Genomic DNA, 17,417 nt, shown 5'->3' with positions numbered 1-17,417 from the left:
CATACAAATGAAACATGAATTTCTGCACAACTCATGAACAAACCAAGCAAATTAAACCAAATTTGACATGTGGATGTTTTATGAGGTAACAAACATGAACGCCCCTCCCTTTTCTGGAAAGAAGGGGTTCCATACAAATGAAACACAAATTTTTGCACATCTCGAGAGCTAACCAACTAAATGGAACCAAATTTGGCAGATGAATGTTTTCAGAGGTAACAAATATGTTCCATAATCGACCTCAGGCAACGTTTTGGATTGTAAGATGGCAACTGCCGGTTTCTGGAAAACAGCCAAAAATAGCCGATTTCCACCCAATATAACGATATCCGGATCTAGAATGATACACAGGAGCTAGAATCGACCACAGATACCATTTTGAATTCTAAGATGGCGACTTCCGTTATTGGGTGTTATTCGATCATTTTCGGCTGTCTCCAAGGAACATGTGCTTCCAAAAGAGGGAGGGGCGTCGAACCATTATGGACATATTTGTTATTTCTAGAAACATTCAAGCAGAGGACGCTCAGAGGCCAGAAATTATCTTAAATACCATTGTGAAATCCAAGATGGCGACTTCCGGTTTGTGAAAAATAGCATAAAATAACCAAATACAATCCAATATGAGTATCTCTGGAACCAGAATGATGCAATGAGCTAACAATTGACCTCAGGCACCATTTTGAATTGCTTAATGGCAACTTCTAGGAAACAGTCGAAAATGATCGAATAATACTCAATATGGATAATTCCGTAATCGAGATGATGCATAGAAACCAAACATTGACCCTGGACACCAAAATAATTAATTACCTCCCAATATGGGTATTTCCGGTGTCAGATTGATGCCAGAAAATCTGCTGAAAATGATCGAATACCACCGAATATGAATATATTCAGAATTAAGGCGATGTACAGAAGCCAAAAGTCAAGGATGTTGTTATTTCGATAAAACCACCCATTTCAAACGATTTGTTATTTGACTTTGATCATATTCTATGGCCGATTCGTCGTGCATTTGCAGACTTTGAACACATCGCAAGGAATCAATGAATTTGGAACGTTCAAATAGTACGATACCACATTTAAATTATGTTGAGGCCACATATATCGATCAAAGCAGGTATAGTATTAAATAGTCTTTGAATTTCTCTTCTTTCCATAATTTTTGAGCCACATATCAAATTGTTATGAAGTTTGTTATTTGTAAGTGTAAGAGATGACTCGTTCGTATGACACTAGTTATGTTCCAATGAGTCATGTAATCTTTGAGATAATAGACTTTCGTTGTTTTATTAACAATTTAATACATAACGGTTGCTTGAGTTCGATTATAATCAAATGAAATGGAAACGTATAGGGCAGCAAAACTTTGAAATTACGAGTTCAATCATAATTCATCAGTTAACCCTGAACTAGCCCGCTCATCTGATAATATTATTGATCAAATCGGTTGTGTAGTTTCTGAGATAATGAAGTTTCGTGATTTTCACATTTCGGTACATTACAGACGAAGTTACAGTTCGATTATAGTAAAATTCAGTAGGGTGTTATGAGGCAGCTAGACTTATTAATTGACACTAATTTTGTGGAAATCGGGTCAGCCATCTTTGAGAAAAGTGAGTGAGTCCAAGTAGTCTTCGGAATAAGTTCCTTTTCATAGCTGGATTTCACAATTTTAAACATAACAGGCAAAGTAATAGCCCGATTCCAAAACAAATCAATAGGGTCTTATGGGGCAACTAGACCTTCCATTTGACACTGATTTTATGAGAATCGGTCCAGCTATCTCTGAGAAACATGAGTGAGATTAAACAGTCTTCAGAACACGTTTCTTTTATAACTTTTGAATCACAACTTCAATCTTTATAAAATTCAATAGTAAAGGGTTTTTTTAGGTAGCCCGTTCATTTGAAATCAATTTTGTTCAAATCGGTTGTGTAGTTTTTGAGATAATGATGTTTCATGATTTTTACATTTTGATACATAACCTCTAAACTAAAAATCCGATTACAATACAATTTAATAGGGTCTTATGGGACAAAAAGACCTTTTATTTGCAATTAATTTGATGACAATTGGTCTAGCCATCTCTGAGAAAAGTTAGCGAGAATAAAATTCTGCACATACACACACTCACACATACAGAAAATGCTCAGCTTGTCGAGCTGAGTCGAGTGATATATGCCATTCGGCTCCAGCACTTTTATATCTTCGGTTTTGCAAGTGATTGTTATACCTTTCTAGGAGAAAGGCAAAAATATGTGTTTTTCATTTGATCGCCATTCTTTTTGAAGCAAACATAAAAAATATCTCTTGGTTACAATATCGCACGCTTAGCCTTGGGGCTAATAGCGGTCTCGATCAACTAGATTTTAGTTGAGAGAATTCGTTATCGATATTGTTTTTGGCACATTTTGCATGTGTAGGATAAGTACAACGATACACCGTGCCCCAGTGCTGAGTCGAGAAAATTTCAAGCTCGAAAAGTTTTTTGACTCGATCGGGAATCGAACCCGATTTCACAACCGTGTGGGGGAGCTAGTCGACCGTCATCGCTAACCACCGACCCACGGGGACCACAAGTGCTAGTTGTTATATACCCGTATTTACGCGAAAGCTGGATGGCACCTCATCAAAAAAGTTCGAACTTTACATAGTTTTGATTAATTAAAATATTTCAACTACAGTCCCTCTACAATTATGAGTCAGTCAACGTGTTGTCTGAATGTTCAAAAATGGATATAAAATCGGAAAAATTATCAACTACGAATGTTTTACTATCTATCTCTGTGTTCTGATGTGTACTTTCGATCAGCAATTAGTTTCACTGCAGTTGATGCGTGTAAATCGGTTGGGAAGAAAAATATAACTTACATAGCAAAAGACACAATTATGGGTCACTTTTGGCATTCAACACCATTTAGTCTATAATATCATCAGAATATATTACGCAAGGTACTTTATTGTTGTAAAAGCTTGATAATAAGTTATTTTATTCAGTCTTGATGCATTATCACGAAAAAGTAATACAAATAGCGAAAATATGGACTGACCCACAATTGTGCACCGCAAAATGTAACATTACTACAATTATAGGTCACTTCACTAATTGCACTGAGCAGAATTATAGTTTTTAGTGACATTTTCAACTTTAAGTCATTTTAATCGTATAAGTGAGTTTCGAAAAATACCACTGCTAATAAAAATTATTCTGTTTCGTGAGAATAGACGTATTTGCATAAAAGTGACCCATAATTGTAGCTGACCCATAACTGTGGAGGCACTGTATATTGTAACTCTGTGTTGGTGTTGGTGACAAATTGTCAAATTTTATTCAATGCTGTTTAATGTATTTGCTGAATACTTGCTCTGTTCTGTTTTAGCACATTTTTTGTATGATTAAAGCATGTGTAGATGAGGTTGATGCAATAGTCGATTACTGCTAGAACTGAGAACTGATGTAATATGATCTTTGCAGCATTTTTGAATCAAAGTGCTCATCATGATGATTATTTGAAAAGTTTTTTTTTTCGAGATACATCAAATATAGTTGCCGCAACCAAAAATATTCAAAAGAACTAAAATACCAAAATTAACTCATTTTGCGAGAATTATTTCCTATTTCTGGCAATCTACTACAAGGGCTTCATTGCATTAAACTGTACAGATATTCAACCGATACACAGAGACCTTCGCAGCCCTCGCTGTTGGATTGAATTAACGCAAAGGTAAATGCAAATTACTGCGAAAATTTAGGCCAATACTGAATGATGATGGCGGCATGCATTACACAACGATTTTAAACTCGTATAAGGCAGGGGCATTCTACCGCCATAATATGTTGCGTTTTCCAGCGTTACGCATGAATGAAACGGAGCGGAACTTGATAGTAAACGTTTGACTTCGAAGATACTCAGCTGGATGTAACCCAAGACGTTGCACGAATTCAACTGAGCGTATTAAAACCTGATGAACCATTTCATTGTTCATTTTCGTATTTCTTATCTTTTTCTAATCAAATAAACCCAAAAAACCTTCCGCTGATTTGAGCTATACATTGTTAGTCGCCATGATTGCTTGTAGTACTTCCGTCAGACAAAGCGGAGAACAAAACCTTCTCGGTGCTTGAAGGCTGCGCACAGCTCACAGAACATGGCCTTGACAGGTAACCCGGCAATGTTACCGTGCCTCGGCTCCGCTGTGATGCATATGCATATTTAGAATGGCAATATTGTTTCGGCCATAAACGTAACCGTAATTGGTGGTTTTCTTGCTTTCCCAGCTTCCGTTGGGGTTCACCGCCTGTACCAGCATTGAAGTGATCATTTATGGGACTGTCTGCAGAGAAGAAAAATGTCCGCTGCAAGTTTTGTTTAAATTGGATGTCTATAAAATTAAATAATTTCTTCTCTCTGTGGTACGTTACGTCGATGGCTTTGCGTAAGATTTGTAGCAACGTACGTTTCGGAAATATAAGCCCGTTACTGCGACGTTGCGCTCCAAAATGCAATCAAATGATCGCTGACTCATTGTAATTGTAAACCATTCATTACCGACCGCATCGGTTACTGTTTTCTTCCTGCTGCCATTTACCGTCCTCAGCGGTACGTTTACGAACAATATCAACTACTCAGGTCACTCGCGGCCGCCTCAAGTTCATAAAAGCGGAATGAAGCGCGCCTTAAAAAATGATTCTATCCGCGCATTTCATCATGCACATTCGCCACCTTCCGCTTGCTCTGGGTCCGTTACGTACACCGACAACATCAGTGCCAAAGATCATCACTACGATTCTCCTGTATGCGATCGTGTGTACGATAAGTAACCTCCGAATAGTCATTCATCACACTAATTTATATACTCAACTTTCTTGGTTTGTCTTCCCGTTTCGAGTGCAACCAGCCAGCAAGCAGCGGGCAACTGCAGACTGCAGCCGAAACCGGTTATCCCACCTTAGAGCGAACGATGCAAGTTTTGAAGCAAACGAGAAAATGATAATCCACTATTAACAATGATACTAATCGCTACCCATAATTCATTACGTTGAGAGGAAATGTCACGATAATACCCACCGCGAACTGCAAGAGCAAACCCTCACCGATACGAAACGCCTGAATGTAGTCTCACCAAAGCGATAACTACACTTAAATAAACTTGCAATCCAACTATCAGAACTTTTACAATTCAATCCACTTACCTTCCATCACATACACTATGCTGCCCACATCGCCCTCCTTGATGATCAGGCTGCCCGCTCCGTACTGCACCGGGTACATGCAGTCCACGATTTCGCGGATCTGCGTCATCTCCAGGTTCTTCATGAAGTCATTGTCCAGGATTGCGGATTTGATTATTTCGCGTGATCTGTGAAAAGAACAAGAAAAAGGCTTAAAAAATGTGTCTACAATGCTGTTGGTGAACGGGAAAAATGAACGAGCTTTTCAGAGCTTTAGGGGTGAATAGGAAGATTTCTGATGGAGAAGCGTGGTGATTCACTGGTATGAACAACGTTGCAGCAGCTGTGTATTATTTCAAGTGCAGAAGGTCTTGATCGATTAGAATTGGCTTGTTACTTCGGGTAAATATGGGATACAAAAAATATTATCGTTCTTCTGATATTGTTGTTGAATAAAACCAATTTCAATACTTCTGCTTAAAAACAGTTTGATGAAAAGAGATTTCTCTGTTATCGAGCGGTTATTATCTTCTAAATCCGACAGCTATTTGATTGAGTACAAGCTATTGCAGGAATGTCTGTTATGTAAAGTCGCTATCGCGTGTCTGGCCAGTACGTTTTTCAATGCGTAATATTCTGTGTAAATCTTACACTAGCATCCAAGAGTTAAGCCTATAGCCAACGGCAGAAGTAAACCAATCAACCGCTAGCGGATTACACGAGATCTGTAGAGATAAAAGTAATGGCTTTTATCCTGATATGTCGATTGCATGATAACACCGCAACAGTTATGATCGCGCCACCTAGTGGAAATCATTTCTAATGATGGCGTTCGGATTACGACTGACAGAGAAAAAGTAGTCGGTGCCTGTCATTAGCCAGGCGCTTTGCAATTCCAATAATAATTGACTAGAACTGCTTGCGGTGCTAGTAAAATAACATGGCTGTATAAGCCTAATTGGGCTAGTACGCATAATTAACAGTAGAACAACTGTTACAATTAGTTCACATCGAGCAGAGATCGCGCTAGCGGGCACATATGACAAGTTCAAATGTCATGTTATGTGGACTAGTGGATTACTGCACGCGATCTTTCATTTTTTTTCTCCATTCGAGTGACAGGAGATATGTTAATTAAAATGCCAGCTATCATCTCGTTTGCAAAATTAACAAACCAACATTATCTGTTATGTTCCAACGCATTACTTCTAACAAATTTTCCTTCCAGAACGTTGCCTCTAAGTGTTTTAAAAAAAGATGGCCTCACAAACAAATTTGCCTCGGCCCCCCGCGCCTAAATCCGGCCCTGTATTTCAACCATCAGCTATTAGAATTGTCTATCAAAAGTTTTTTATCCGATGTGTTTTTAAAATATTTGAATTTGATTGCAATTGTGAGTTACATGGAAAGCTACAATTACTACACATTTTTGGCATGGAATGTATAGGCCAGTACTCTGTCCAATCTACTTCCAATCTTCAGCAACTTTCTTAGTGTATTAAAGGTATTGTTGATTGATATACTCTGTTGATATACTCTAATAGTATCTAATTATTATTAAAAGCCTCTAAACCCTCTAGTGCCCAAGCTCACGGACTCCGGGAAAATCACTATAAATCAGGAGTAAATACTTCAAAAAACGTTTAGAAAGATTAATAGTAATTTTACTGAAGCCACTAGAGGGTTAATTATTTTGCTTTAAAAAGAAGTAATAAGCATATTTGTGGAACATGCAAAAATAAAATAAAACTCAGACTAGGAGAGACGACTTGTGATAGTGTATATTTTATTATATTCGTTGGTATTTGTTGTCTTCAACACAAATGTATCCACGAATTTGAGAGATCAAGTCTACCCAAAAGAACTAGCTTAGCAAACTTATTTTTAAATGATTTCTAATCTAAATCGGCTCGAACTTTTAGTATCATTTTAATTCAAACTTCCAATAGTCTCAAACTTCGAGCACGTTTTAAAATAAAAATAGAATTATTATAGCTACCGTGATAATAATTATGATTATTACCTATATACCATTTTGTTCCATGGAATTTTCTTAACTCAGTGATGTATAGCTCTTCACTGTAGGAACAGGAGGCAAAACTTTGATCAACTTTGAAATTATTTTATTCGATTTCAATAATTCGAACACCATTTTGGAAAACTTTTGAAAATTCATTTTTCTGACCACCAATGTGGCCTAGGTTACCGGATGTAGGAATAATCCTGAGTTCCGGTAGGCACGGCAAACCTGCTAGTTTTCGGATAGTTTTGGTAATGGGATGCCAGATGAAAATGCTTATTTGCATCATGGAAATAGATGGCAGAACCATTCTTGAAGCTAATGGTTTCACTAAGATCAGTAATCGGTGAAGAACTTATCGAGAAATGACTGTTTTTATTCGAAAGTCCCCTGTAGTAGGAGGCATAAGAATGTGACACCTCCATCATAATAATTTTTGAAAAGGATCTTTCAAGACATATTTCTGCATACAGGCTGCATTGTCCACTCCCGGAACAATCTGGATGCCACGAAGAAACTCGCACCGGGTACATTAACATGTATTCAAAATTATGTCTTTAGGAACATTCCTGATGGAAAATGCTGATGATAGAGGTGTCGCAGGGGATTTAAATTATGAGTTGACAACCTGGAAGAAGCGTTACACTTAGCGCCGGTCCCCATATGTTCTTATCTCACAATATACTGCCAGCTGAAGCGTTTGTTTTATATGTTAGGGAGGCTCATCAACGTCCGGGTGCCAGCGTGAGACTCTAAACAGTGTTGTCACGATGGTACTCCGGCGGGACTGGGGGTTGGTGCAGGCCTCATAAGCCAGCCGTAAAAACATTCAGTACAGGAAGCAAATGATGTTAATATGGACCGGAATAATCGACATCGACTTAGACAACGAAAACAGACTAACGATTGGAAACTCGAATCGTGGAACCGAAAGTCTCTTCTCTTGAATTCCTTCCGACTGGAAGGTATATACATACTGAGATGGTTACACCATCTACCAGAGCTGCGGCAACTCACACGCGCTGAACACAGCTTTCATTGTGATGGGCAAAACGCAGAAACGCGTGATTGGGTGGTTACCAATCGACAACAGAATAAACAAGTTGAAGATCTGAGGCCGTTTATTCAACGTTAGCATCATTAACGTGCACAGCCCTCACCTAGGAAGTAATGATGGCGATAAGGACGTCTTTCACGCGCAGCTGGAGCGTGCATACGATAGCTGCCCATAATATGACGCCAAAATCGTTATCGGAGATCTCAACGCTCAGGTTATAGGAAAAGGAATTCAGACCGGATATTGGAATCTTCAGCGCACACCGCACGGTGTCCAAATTTCGATTATTATCGAATTTTCATGTACCTCTAATTTTTTTTTTCGCAGAAATGTTCCCAACTGAATAAGAATCAAGGATCGGAAAGTTAAAAAATAATTCATCGGCGATTTTTTTAAAAAATTGAATTTATTCATTTAAAAGAACGGCAAAAAAAATTAAGATGTAACAATTTTTGTGGGAATGCAGGAAAAACGTACGGGAATCCAGAGAACAAGTTTGTCTCTATGTTTTCGTAGAGAAAATTTCCTTAATATTCAATCTTGGTCGGATTAGGTAAATAAATTCATTAAAAAACATTTTTATTTAAAAAAATTCAAAGTTATTTATGTTTAAGTATCTTTATTGTAGTCGTGGACGTGCACATCTCGATGCTTCAGACCTTGTTCGAAAAGGTGCTTCAGCAATAAGTAATTTGACAATAATTAGATCACATTCTACTTAACTTTGGACTTTCAGTACATCCCCAGATAACAATTTCCGCACAAAACTCTAGGATACTTTTTATCATTTTCCTTATTCATAGGCAGAAAGTGAGAAAAGAGCATTTTCTTCCACTGCTCGCCCATTCTCTTCGTAGATTTGGTTTTTTTGAAGCACAAGGCGCAAACCAAATTCCTACACTTCTCGTGGTCAAGCTTCATGGTTTATTCGTAAAATTTTTGAAATGACGTGACATTGCACTATCCTCAAATGCATTGGTTGCTGTGATTTCCTATGGTTAAATCACAGACAAACAGAGGTACCTTGAAATTTATATTCATGGATCTAAATAACGGTCAATTCAAATGAGTTTCAATTACGCGGTATATTCCCGCCGCAGCGGAGGTGCAGATCAGCGTTGCCGGATGAGGAAGAGCCTACCGAAGCCTCTCTGGAGGACTGGAGTACTGTGAAAGCTGCCTTGAATAACGCAGCGGAAAGTGCTGTTGGAGTGTCAAACGTTTCTAGACGAGAAAAATACAGCACGGGCATTGATACCAAAGCAAAAGACGGGAATCGATACAAAAAAAAAAAAAAAACGAAGACATCAGACCTATCTCTTCCGGGACAAAAAGCGCCGCCTCGAAGAGCTGGAGTTTGAGGAAATGGAGCAGCTGTATCATTCTCAAGAGACACGTAGATTCTACAAGAAACTAGGTCAGAGGACCCAGATGGTTTTATGAACGACTTCATCAGCACAGTGGATGAGGGAGACATACCGCCAGCCACGATAAGTGAAGTTATAGATACATAAAGCAACTCGAGAGAGCGGGGGCCTAGTGTGGTTGGTAACGTCTCCGCCAACCACGCTCGACGCCTGGGTTCGAATCCCACCGCCGACATAGGTGTCGATGGTTGTGAGGTGGCGTGATCCACTCACAACCAACCCAACTGGTCTAGATTTAATCCTAGCCGACACCGGGAGATTTTCTGAGGCGAAAAATCTCTGGGATCACGCCTTCCATCGCCAGAGAAGTGGAAGTAGGGAGTAAAATGTTAAATATACAAAAAGGGGAACAAATTGGAATGTGAGAACCACGGAGCGATCACGATTCTCAACGCAGCCTGCAAAGTTCTCTCCCAGAGTTCTCGCCATCTCTCGCCGCTAGCTGTTTGTGGGAGGTTATAGAACCGTTTTTGTGAATGGGCGATCGACAACATACCAAATCTTTACGCTTCGTAAAATCTTCCAAAAGTATCGCGAATACCAAGTCTCTACGCACCACCTATTCATCGATTTTAAGGCTGCTTACAACACTATCGACCGTGTAGAACTATGGAAAGTTATGTATGAAAATGACTTCCCTGCGAAACTTACAAGACTGATTAGGGCCACGATGGATGAGATCGGGTGCCCAATCAAGCCCATTTGAAACAGGCTTCGGGGGTTAGACAAGGCGACGGTCTTCCTACCTCTTGTTCAACATTGCACTTGAAGGTGTTATGAAACGTGCGGCCTTTACCATGCGCGGCACAGTTCTCAATAATTCCTGTCAGTTCATTTGCTTTGCTGACGACGTGGAAGGACATTCCAGGCGGTTGCTGAACAGTACACCAAGCAAAAACGTCAAGCAGAAAAGATTGAGTTGAAGGTGAATACGACGAAGACCAAGCATCTGCTAGCAGGGGGAACTGAGTGCGATAGGGCTCGCATAGGCAGTCGTGGAGTGATCGACGGAGATAAGTTCGAGGTGGTTGACGAATTTGTGTACCTCAATCATTGGTAACGACTGACAACAACTGAAGCCTAGGGCGCCAATCATCGTATCGAAAAAAAATGACCAGAAAATTTCAAAAAAAAACCCTGTACAAAATGTTCACCTGCTCGAAAAAACACCCTGTGCAAAATTTCAGCTCAATCTGACTTAAAATGGGGTGGCGCAAAGCGATTGAAGTTTGGCTTTTTTGAAAACCGAAAAATCACCCAAGGGGGGGGTACGTGAAATTTCGGTTTTCGAAAAATTTTTTTTGATGCCAAATGACTTAAAAACGCATGAAACGTCGAGAATTGGTGTCATCTGGAAAAATTTTTTTTTGCAAAAATTTACTCTCTGGGACTTAGTCGTTTTTTCAATTGTGGAAGGCGGAGTTCAAAATGTTTAGAATTTATCTTTTGAAATTAATCACTAGTCTTTCTAAATAGCTTGTATAATGATATACACTATAACTAGCATCGAATACATTATGTTTCATTAGGGTGGTTCATTTTTTCGACATAGGGTGGTTCATAATATTGTGTAAAATTGAGTATAAAATGAAAAAAATCACTTTTAACTGAATACCAATAGAAATATTCCTGAAAATATAATATTTGATATATCATTGTCGTTAGGGTGGCAATGTTGAATTGGAAAAATTATAAAAAAATGGCAAATAATTACAGAACAAATTTACAAAATATATCAAACTACTCTGTGCAAAAAATAAATTCTCTCAACCAAAAGTAAGATTGTGTCTCGTGGAAAATGTTGAATGCATTCATGTCATTTACAAAATCACACACAGGAGGTACATGGAATTTTAATATTTAAAAAATGTTTTCGATTCCAAGTGTCTTAAACTTTTAAATGAAACGGTGGAAACTGATGGAATATGTTATATTACTTTGTTTGAAAAATCTACTCTATAAGACACTTGCACTCGTCTTTCGAATGTTGTATCAGACAATTTATTCGTTTTATTTACTACAATCATGTCCTTTGCCAACACTTGATTGAACACACAGTGCTCTGGCTTATATAATTGGACAAAAGACTGTATCGATGTTATTCAGTGATAATGAGAGTTTAGGGATCTCAATCAGATACGCAACACAATTGACTCGTTGTTTCTGGGTTTGCGTCGTTTTGACAGTTCGACCATACATTTTCTGTCAAGTTTACATCATCAGAACGTGAACGTGCCCATTGGCTGAAACTTTGCATAGACGTTTTTATAGGCAAAAGATGCCATTTTGTGCTATTGTTTTAATTTATTGAAACCAACTCATTTTTGGAAAGCTATTGGAAAATGCTATTTCGGATAGGTATTGATGATTACAAAAATTTTAAGAGCCAACACGGTTCGTTTGAGCAGTGTGACATCTTCGGCAAAGTTGTAGATAATAGTTTTGTTTTTCAAAAAAAATATACACTCTAAAAACAAATTACTAATTAAAAAAATAAAAGAAGATAAATTAATTATCGAAAACAGCCCATTGGAAAAAACTGATTTTTTTTTTTATAAAAACCTCGAAAGTTTACCTGAACAACGAAACCGGCCATGGAGAAATCAGAAAAAAAGTTAGATATTTTAAATTAATTTTTTTTTCACAGGGTAAATTTTTTTGGAGGAACGAAGATATTATTTACAACTTTGCCAGATACACTATGCCAATCAAATAAACCGTTTTGACTGTAGAAATATTCTTGATTCCTCATAGAGTGCTCTAATGGAAATTAAATATATATGTCTACAGTCGAAACGGCATAGTGTCTTCGGCAAAGTTGTAGATAATATTTTGTCCTTCCAAAAAAAATGTGCCTTAAAAAAAAAAAATTGAAAATAATTTTTTTTTCAAAAAAAAAAATTTTTTTTTTCAAAAAATTATAACTTATTTTTCTTAATTTCTATATGATCGGACTGGTTTCATTGTTTTGGTAATCTTTCGTAGGTTTTATTAAAAAAATCAAGTTTTTAAAAATGAGCCCTTTTGAATAATTAATTTTTAATCTTTCTTCTATTTTCTGACTGAATAATTTTTCGAGTGTAATTTTTTTGAAAAGACAGAATTATTATCTACAACTTTGTCGAAAACGTCACACCAATCAAACGAACCGAAGTGCTTTTTTTCATTTTATACTCATTTTTCACAATATTATGAACCACCCTATGCCGAATAAATAAACCACCCTAATGAAACATAATGTATTCGATGCTAGTTATAGTGTATATCATTATACAAGCTATTTCGAGAGACTAGTGATCAATTTCAAAAGATAAATGCTACACATTTTGAACTCCGCCTTCCACAATTGAAAAAACGACTAAGTCCCAGAGAGTAAATTTTTGCAAAAAAGTTTTTTTTCAGATGACACCAATTCTCGACGTTTCATGCGTTTTTAAGTCATTTAGCATCAAAAAAATTTTTTCGAAAACCGAAATTTCACGTTCCCCCCCCTTGGGTGATTTTTCGGTTTTCGAAAAAGCCAAACTTCAATCGCTTTGCGCCACCCCATTTTAGGTCCGATTGAGCTGAAATTTTGCACAGGGTGTTTTTTCGAGCAGGTGAACATTTTGTATAGGGTTTTTTTTTTAAATTCGAGATGACCATTTTGCCTGGCACCCTACAGAAGCCTACTACGGACTCCACAAGACGTTCAGGTCTGGCAAACTTCGCCCACGTATCAAGTGCGCCCTGTACAAGACGCTCATAAGACCGGTAGTCCTCTATGGGCACGAGACATGAACAATGCTCGAGGATGACTTGCAAGCACTAGTCGTATGAATGGCGTCTAAAAGCGAAGAATCAACCACAAACTGGTGCAACTCTACGACGAGTCTAGTATCCAGAAAGTCGCTTAAGTTGGAAAGGTACAACGGGCGGATCATGGTGTAAGAATGCCGGATAACAATCCCGCAAAAATGGTATTCGTCTCGAATCCGGCCGGTACAAGACGTAGAGGCGCGCAATGAGCTAGATGGTTGAACCAAGTGGAGCAAGATATTGGAAGCGTAGGACGCTCAAGAAACTGGTGGAAAGCTGTCATGGCCCAAGTGCGTTGGCGTAACAGTGTGACGCAGATTGATTCCTGAGGGTTGGTTCACCAGGAAAGTAAGTAAATACTTAAAAAACTTTTATACTTGGCAGGAGGGACGGATTTATTTAGTTTCTATCATGAGAAATAAAAAAAAATACCCGATTTCATAAGATTATCACAAACAAACACGAAATTTGGACTAATTTTTCAAAAACACGTGAGAAATAGAAATTCCGTGTCTTTTACGGAATTTCATAAAATTTCATGATCGCAGCGTCATAGTGCTATAATTTTTTACTGCTCGATTTTTTCCTGGCCCAATGTGCAAAGGTGGTTCCCCCACTGTAAAACCCAAACTAGAAAAAACCTTTACATTTTTTAAAGAAATGGGTAGGTATTATTATTTTTTTTTCTCGTAGAATTACGTCTTCCGGCAAGCTAAGCTGTCCACGTGGAATGTGGTTAGTGCCTAAGGGATGGTGTAAAATGAAAGGTTGACTTCGGAACATGCAACTAATTATTTTTGTCCAATTTCAAATGCTTATAACTCGTTTAATTTCAACGGATTTCCTTCGGTCTTGCAGCAATCGATTTGAAAATTATTTACACGTCCACTAAATTGTAGCTTCATGACGTAAGCTATTATACTAAAAGGGAGGAACCTGTTCATGCTATTTGGAGCACAGGGTAATTTCCCGCGAGTTCTCTCGCAGCCATCTTTTCCAGAATTGGTTCACAATTTATAAAGATAGATGCTCACTGCGGCAAAAAGCAATCGTGTTATTTTCCAGCTCGATCCATGGCTTGAATCCGCTGCCCAGTAGCTAATAATTTGGGGTAAAGGCAGGTACTACGTTTTCCTCTATGGGCACGTGGGTTAACGGTCGCGCACTTACGAAACTCTCAACTTCAACTAGCGAATTCTTCAGCTCTTCCGCCGTCGAGCCTCGCAGCAATGAAATACCCGTTAAGGTACACTTGACTGAATGGATGAGCCGTTCCCAGCTCCCATCCATGCACCAGGTAGTGGTTGATAAGATGAATATCTGGGCAGGCTTGTGTTGATGTCCCTCTGTCGCTATAGAATACTGCTGGTGTGCCACGTCGTACAATGAAGTTATGTGTAATCATTAAGCAAGAGCTGTTCGATGAAGAGCTAGCTAGTTCTAGGTAAACTGCGCGGATAGTGAGACAAGTGCCACAACCCACACTTACATTGGACCAAAATAGTTGACACCGAAATGCGTTAATGAATGAAGAAATGCTCAAATCTACATGGCGAAAGATCAACCATCACAGGAGGCCCCCGACGAATGAGAAACTCATCTTGATCGCCAAATGCCTAAAGGTGAACAAGGCACTGGGACCGGATGGTACATCTAACCTGGCAATCAAGGTCGAGGACTGGATGCGCTCCAGGAAACTGTGAATCGGAGCAACATGCGGTGGTCAGAGTCGGAGACTGCACCATTACCTCAAAGCGAGCTCTGAAGCTCTTGGGGGTTATGGTGGACGATTAGCTCACGTTCCAGAGTCACGTCGAATATTGGATTCACCTTTTTTTCTAATTTCGCCAAAAAAATCGCTCATTATGCTGATCGTTGCAGCCGATGCCGTCTTGGTGAAACGCGGATAAGTAAATTTCAAGTTATCATTTTCAAAAACTCATTCAGTACCGTTCCCATCCTAAATTTAAAGAATGATTTAATTTTCTTTCTATATACCTTAGCGAGAGCAGATTTCCAACCTTTCTGCAAATTAAGACTAACACATGGAAAATGCAGGACTGACAAACATAGCCCCTCATTACAAAACTTGCATTGGAATTTTTTTGGGGCCCCAAGTAAAGGCATTTCACACACGATAAATTCTGAATTCTAGAAAAAAACTACTGATTAGAACTATCAGTAATGTATTATTTAAATTCCCATTAAAAGTCAAAATTTCAAATACCACATCGTAGCTCTTTTCAGTCACATAACAGTTGAGTTAAGTAATGCAGTCCCGGACGTATGCTGATTACTTGTCCTTTTAGTCGCCGCAGTTGTCTCCTTCAGATTATCTTCAAAATCTTTAAAAATGTCTCAACTTTCTAGCGACACACGGTTTTCACTATAAATGCCAGCGAATTATTACATTAGAGATTTATACCGCCCGTAAAACGATCATGTGCGGTGCTAGTTCCCATGCAAGTATCGCACAGCGCGCGGGGACCAATAGCATCCATCCATGCCATGCATCATTAATTGCAATCCATTAAGCGAAATAGATTGCATATTCGCATTGCCAGCCAAGCTTTTATTGCCAATCGATTAGCATATCGTCGTTCGCACACGGGCTGGGGAGTCGCAATCAATCAGCCCGGAGGCAGTTGGCTGACTTTTGCAAAATATCGCCACAATTTGTCATGAAGCCGTAACTGGATTCTGAATCCGTCTGCAGAGTAGTGCATGTGACAGCATCCTAGCGGTACGATACGTACACCCACCCACATGTGTCGAACGGCAGCCGCGTCGACCCACCCGATGCTGTCACGAAAGTTATTCACCGAGTAACAATTCATAAATTTTTATGCACTTCTCATGGCGACGGTTTGGAAGGGACCAATTGTGGGACTGCACCGTGCTCGGCGGAAAGTGGTTGTTTGGCTAATTTTTTATGACTTTTTAACGATAATTGATGAAAACTTACCCAGAGAGATAAATCATTTGTGAAATTTGAATTTAATTGCTTGACTTTTTTGGAGGCCTAAATCAACGGGCAACGCGTTTGTTCGCCTACATGCGTTTATCTAACCTGTCTGTTGGAATGTTTGCTCGGCTTTGAACGTTGCTCGGACTCCCTTCAGGGACGAACGAAAAACTAGAACAATTGTATGCAGAATGTAATTGAAATTTCTAGAATAATTTCCAACAAACGACACACCGTCCGCGCTAGCTTCCATTTAGCCGCAGCACATTGTGATGACAGATTTGTATTTGCAATGAGAATGTTTGTTATTGTACAACACGGGTGACAACCTCGAAGGCGCGCGTTGGCTTTGAATATGAATTAGGGGAGGTGCAAAAAACGCCACGATTCTTGCGCCTTCGCAGCCATCGTCCTCATGGGTATTGATGATGCGCACACTAGAGTTTGGTTTGGCAGCAAAATGGTCAAAAGTCAGAACCTGTTGATCACCTGTTGGTAACTTTGCTGCCTAATGGCTTTCCCACTGTGCCTACAGCTGCCTATCACCGAGGGTCACTGCTTGCGTAGACTCGTGCCTTCATGTGTTGCAAATTATCGCGAGGGCCGACACACACGTGTGTAATAAGCCCATAAAAAGGTGAAGAATGGGATCGCGTGGGGTTTCCAGACAGACAGCGCGCGGTCGGATCGGATCGGATGAATTACCGCAGACAGATGGTGTGAAATGATGTCGAGTTGTGTTGTAGTAAGTAAATATATTTAGGATTCGGCACGGTACAGAAATAGTCTCCGGTGTGAGTTGTTGCGGAGGTGTTAATAATTGGTAATTTTATTGATAGCCGGACGCGAATTGCGTGCTTGAAGAAAGCCGATAGTTTTTTTAGTTTTGTGGTTTCTAATTTGTAATTGCCACGAAATTCATTTTGTATACTTAAAAAAACCGAAACGTTCCATTTCGGAAAGTACGTTTG

At 39.0% G+C, this 17,417-nt stretch overlaps 1 protein-coding gene across 6 annotated transcripts in view; it reads right to left on the bottom strand.

Annotated features, from left to right (window-relative positions):
• The window catches only part of LOC129726435 (cGMP-dependent protein kinase, isozyme 2 forms cD4/T1/T3A/T3B), a 414,395-nt gene that overhangs the window by 166,437 nt on the left and 230,541 nt on the right, over positions 1–17,417 (bottom strand). For all 6 annotated transcript variants that reach the window (XM_055683124.1, XM_055683123.1, XM_055683125.1 and 3 more), the window contains one exon: positions 5,201–5,367. In XM_055683124.1, the coding sequence (XP_055539099.1) occupies positions 5,201–5,367 (167 nt within the window). The remainder of the gene's footprint in view (positions 1–5,200; positions 5,368–17,417) is intronic.

Source organism: Wyeomyia smithii, chromosome 3, assembly GCF_029784165.1.
Source record: "Wyeomyia smithii strain HCP4-BCI-WySm-NY-G18 chromosome 3, ASM2978416v1, whole genome shotgun sequence".
In the NCBI taxonomy this organism is placed as follows: Eukaryota; Metazoa; Arthropoda; class Insecta; order Diptera; family Culicidae; genus Wyeomyia; species Wyeomyia smithii.
Note: the sequence above shows the minus strand (reverse complement) of the source record. Positions and strands in the feature narration are given on the sequence as shown.